Source organism: Arachis ipaensis, chromosome B10 (genome assembly GCF_000816755.2).
Source record: "Arachis ipaensis cultivar K30076 chromosome B10, Araip1.1, whole genome shotgun sequence".
Lineage (NCBI taxonomy): Eukaryota > Viridiplantae > Streptophyta > Magnoliopsida > Fabales > Fabaceae > Arachis > Arachis ipaensis.
This window is the reverse complement of record NC_029794.2, coordinates 28,634,580-28,639,124: the sequence shown is the minus strand read 5'-3', so window position 1 is coordinate 28,639,124 and position 4,545 is coordinate 28,634,580. Positions and strand designations below refer to the sequence as shown.

The window sequence follows — 4,545 nt, the reverse complement described above, 5'->3', positions numbered from 1 at the left end:
GTGTCATATCTATATCCTTATTAGTGTCGGGGTCGGTGCATCATAATTGAGGACTCATAATAAATAATAAAAATTGTACAATTTAAAATTCTTTGAAAACCAATCTAGGTATTTACTCTAAATAATTATTGCATGAAGAAAGATAAAGAAAATCTTTGGCAGAGGTGATAAAATTCTTAACATGTTTTAAAAAGAGAAATATTAGAGTGTTATTAGAATTTATTGTTTTTGGCTATTAGTTAATTAATAATGTTTAAAAATATAGAATAAAATATGTTGTTGAATTACTAGACTAAAGAAATTAAGTTAATGGCTAAATAATAGTAAAAAATAATAAATTTTGATTACCCCTACCATTTTTCTTCTAGAAAATATAAGTTCGAGTTCTTCTATATTTTTTTTAAAACGACTTATAAATAATTCCACAAATTCTTGTTGAGCCTAAAAACATATTTAGCGTTAGTAGATTGACCCATTACGAATGTCCTTCAACTTAGCCATAAATATGCATGAAACACAATGTATAGATTAAAGATCAATTATATTGCTAGCTGAGAATAATAATCACCAATTTCCAATGAAATTGGACATGCAACCACCTTTTAGGGTGTTTCTTATTAAAAACTAGCTATGAATCCAAAAGGTGACAACCTATCTCTAAAAAGTTCATACGAACCTTTTCATATTCCAAAACTATATAATAAATCACATAGCATACCACATTTTCATGCAAAACCCTAATATACACAATTCAATATCTATATGGCTTCCATTTTCTTTATATCTTTTTTCTTTGCCTTAGTAGTCAAAATCTCTCTACCAATCTCAAGACCACCTTCCCTACGGCCGCGACCTCCCACAGCACATGGCAACCGGCCGATTCTCAAACGGTATGCTATCGACCGATTACATTGTCCAATTCCTAGGCCTAAAGGACTTATTGCCACCATATCTAAACCCTAATTTGAGTGATCATGATTTGCTCACGGGTGTTACCTTTGCTTCTGGGGGCTCTGGATTGGATAAACAAACAATTCAAGCAACAAGTGCTATGGATTTGATGTCGCAATTTAAGTTGTTTGAGGATGTTCTTAAGAGGTTGAATAAATCGGTTGGAGAAGTTAAGACTAGGAATTTGATAAAGAAAGCTGTGTTTGTGGTTGGTGTTGGTACTAATGATATGTTGTTCAATGCGTATTTGTTTCCAACAAGGTTGATTAAGTACGCTAATAATGTCTATGGGTACCATGATCTTCTGCTGAAAAATCTAGAGTATTTTATTCAGGTTTGTCTTTATGTTTATGTTATGCCATTGGTATATATAATGCATTTATCATTATTATTTTATAGAAAAAAAACTCACATGTAATTTATCTTTACGTGAAAAAATTGCTAATTAAAAAGATGATTTGACATATTTAATTAAATTGTTATTTAATAACTTTTAATTTGTCAACTTTACATGAAAACAGTAGTCTATTTTTTATAGGTTGGATCAGGAATGAAATTGAAAAATGTTTTTTGACTTGATCTATTCATTTTAATTAAAAAAGTATTTTCAGAATATATTTATTAAACTAAAAGTTTTACAAAAAATTATTAATAATTATCTTTAACATGTGGTTTTAGATATATGTTTGCTAGAACAAAACATTATTAATTTAAATATAGAAAATATATAGCCCATTAAACTCTTTAGATTGAAAATATGTTGACACAATAGTAGAGACTCATTATAGCGACCAAAAAAAACTGCGTTTATTTTACTCCTTATAAATCCTGTTAAAAGCTAAATATATAGTATTTTCCTGTAAATCAAGATATTTAAAATGGGCAAATGGATTTAATCAAATTGTGAGTTGAGAATTTTTTTTTTTTTCTTTTAACCTTAGACACCCTATAAACCTAACTAATGCAATTTTTTTAACAGTTAAGTTGAATCAAAATCTATACATTAGTGGATTAGCCTAACCCGGTGAAATTATTGGTAGATAGTCCCCTTTGATTAAAATGTTGGATTATTTCGTTACAACACTGATTTGGTATTTTGCTCAGGTGTCTAAATTTTAGTGTTTAATTTGTCAAAAAGAAAAACTAAATAATCATATTTAATTTAAAGAGTACAAAATCTAATAAATTTTGAGTATTTGACATGTATTTAAAAAATAAATTCAACAGATTGGGTACTAAAATGAAAAGCAGCAGAGACACTATATATGAAGTGTGCTTTAATAGACAAAATCATAAGCCAATGATGTTTGCACTTTGCAGAAACTGTACGGAAGAGGAGCTAGGAGGATTATAGTGACAGGTCTTCCCCCAATGGGATGCTTGCCACTAATGGTGACAATAAACAGCTTCTTACCAGGCCCAAATTGGTTAAAACGTTTGTGTAATCCAAAACAGAATCAACAATGTGAAGCCTACAACACCAAGCTTAGCTCCAAAGTTCACTCTCTTGAAGCCACACTCAAGGGTTCTAAGATTGCCTTCTTTGACATTTACTCACCCCTTTTGGATATGGTGCAAAGTCCACTCAAATATGGTAATAACATTTCACCACAATTTTTATTTGTTTTTGTTCTTCTTTTCTTTGGTTTTTCTCAGTATTCCCTAATCTGACAGACCAAAGATTAATTTGTCGCCGAAATTTTATTTATGAATTTATCGTTGGCTAATAAATTGCTACATGTATAAGAGAGGATTCAAACCTCCGACACTTATTTAAACGAACTAGTGAGTTAACCACTAGACTAGTCTAACTTAATTTTTGTTTTTGTTCTCTACTATTCCCATTTTACCTATTCAAAGTAATATTTAAAGATATCCAAAAACTTTGATAAAGAAAAACAAAATTGAGCATTGGATATTCTCTTCATCTCTTCGTTAATTTTTATTTTTCTTGTATTATTAAAAGTTACAAACTATTTGCACGAAATATCAACTATGAATTATTTAAGGTAGACAATTTTTAAATTTTGTAGCAAAAACATCTTTGTATATTCAGAAATTATTTAATTATTCTAATAGTAATTAAAATATATAAAATAAAATAAGTTTTTTTTTGTGTGTTTGCTTGATTTTTGTATAGGCCTTTTTTTTTGTGTTATGCTATTTTTTTTCAATTTTGAAGTTCACAAAAGATCGAACTTTAAATTTTTCGGACATAGTTCTGATACCATGTCATAAAATTATTTTTCCTAAAAATTTAAACTGATCGCAGGAAACAATATAAATAGTTATATCTCTAACAGTATATAATAACCTATTTTAGAATTCAAGTTATACTGAATTTGGTACTTTTACCATTTTATAAAATGTGATATTAGTCTTCTTTAGATTTATAAAGAAGAGTCGTCCAAAGGTGTGTAACATTTTCTAACGTTTAAGAAAGGTAAATCTATGTTATAATGATGGCTTAAATTTTGCTGTTTGTTAATAATAAGGGTTTGAAGAAACAATGAAAGGATGCTGTGGGACAGGGCAATGGGAGATGGGTCCAGTGTGCAATGTGCTTGACTTGACTTGTGTTAATGCATCAAAGTTTCTATTTTGGGATGCTATGCACCCAACACAATCAGGATACTGGTTTCTTGCCCAATATGGCATTCAAAATGTGCTTCCATACGTTACTAGCTAGCTAGCTACATTATAATTGTGATTTTAAGATTATCCTAGACATGTTTTCCTCCAATAAAAGAAGAGAAATTATTAGCATAAATATGTTGTTGTCAACGATTTTTTGCTCTTTTTTTTGTCCTGGTCATAACAGGTCCAAAACCTTTGTAACACTTTGTTGTTCTAGTACTAGCACCAAGTAATAAATGGTATTGAATTTATGGGATGGAACCATGGTCTATGGAAGAGAATGGAATTGATTGAAGTTACATTGTTTATGTATAAAGAATGTGTAAAGAATAGACCAAAGAATTGAATGGTGTTATATATGTTTGAATAATTTGGGTTATTCAAACTAACATTATTCAAATAATAATAATTCTGTCAATATCGAAGTTTTATTTTTTTTTTTTTAATATATATATATACTGATAAAAATATAGGCAAAGTCTTTGTACAATAAATAAGTGATCATAGTAATTTACCTAATAAACTAAGGTGAAAATTCAGATAAAGTTGACTTCATATGAAGTTGATATCTGAGAGTCGTTAGATGAAAATTTAGTCAAATCAGTCAAATTATCTAATGGCTTTCAGGTATCAACTTCAGGTGAAGTCGACTGCACCTGAGTTTCCGCCATAAACTAAGCATACTGTTGGCAATATTAACATATAGTCCAAGAGATGAAGACATGTTCATAGATTTGTTAAGAGTTTAATTTTGATGTATAAAATGTTTAACACAGTTATGCAATCGCATCTGTTGTTTTGGATGACCATTCACGTGGTTAATGTGAAAGGTAATTATTTTTACTGATGTGGCGTTGTGTAATTAGATGCACATGTAAAATTATTTTATACTGATAGTGTATTAAAATTAAACTATTTTTAAAATAAATAAAATAAATATTATATTTATTGATCTAT

The 4,545-nt window shown here is 29.0% G+C and overlaps 1 protein-coding gene across 1 annotated transcript; it reads left to right on the top strand.

Moving 5' to 3' along the window:
• LOC107620445 (GDSL esterase/lipase At2g40250-like) lies at nt 836–3,761 on the top strand. Its single transcript, XM_016322602.2, has 3 exons — nt 836–1,285; nt 2,272–2,545; nt 3,447–3,761. Exons 1-3 carry the CDS (start codon nt 866–868, stop codon nt 3,638–3,640), a joined length of 888 nt encoding a protein of 295 aa, XP_016178088.1. The 5' UTR covers nt 836–865; the 3' UTR covers nt 3,641–3,761.

What these genes read in the sequence shown, in the direction of transcription:
- LOC107620445 (XM_016322602.2), top strand. Translation starts at nt 866, where the DNA reads ATGGCAACCGGCCGATTCTCAAACGGTATGCTATCGACCGATTACATT. An exon ending in ATCTAGAGTATTTTATTCAG is followed by an intron (nt 1,286 to 2,271) that starts GTTTGTCTTTAT and finishes TGCACTTTGCAG; the next exon opens with AAACTGTACGGAAGAGGAGC. An exon ending in GCAAAGTCCACTCAAATATG is followed by an intron (nt 2,546 to 3,446) that starts GTAATAACATTT and finishes GTTAATAATAAG; the next exon opens with GGTTTGAAGAAACAATGAAA.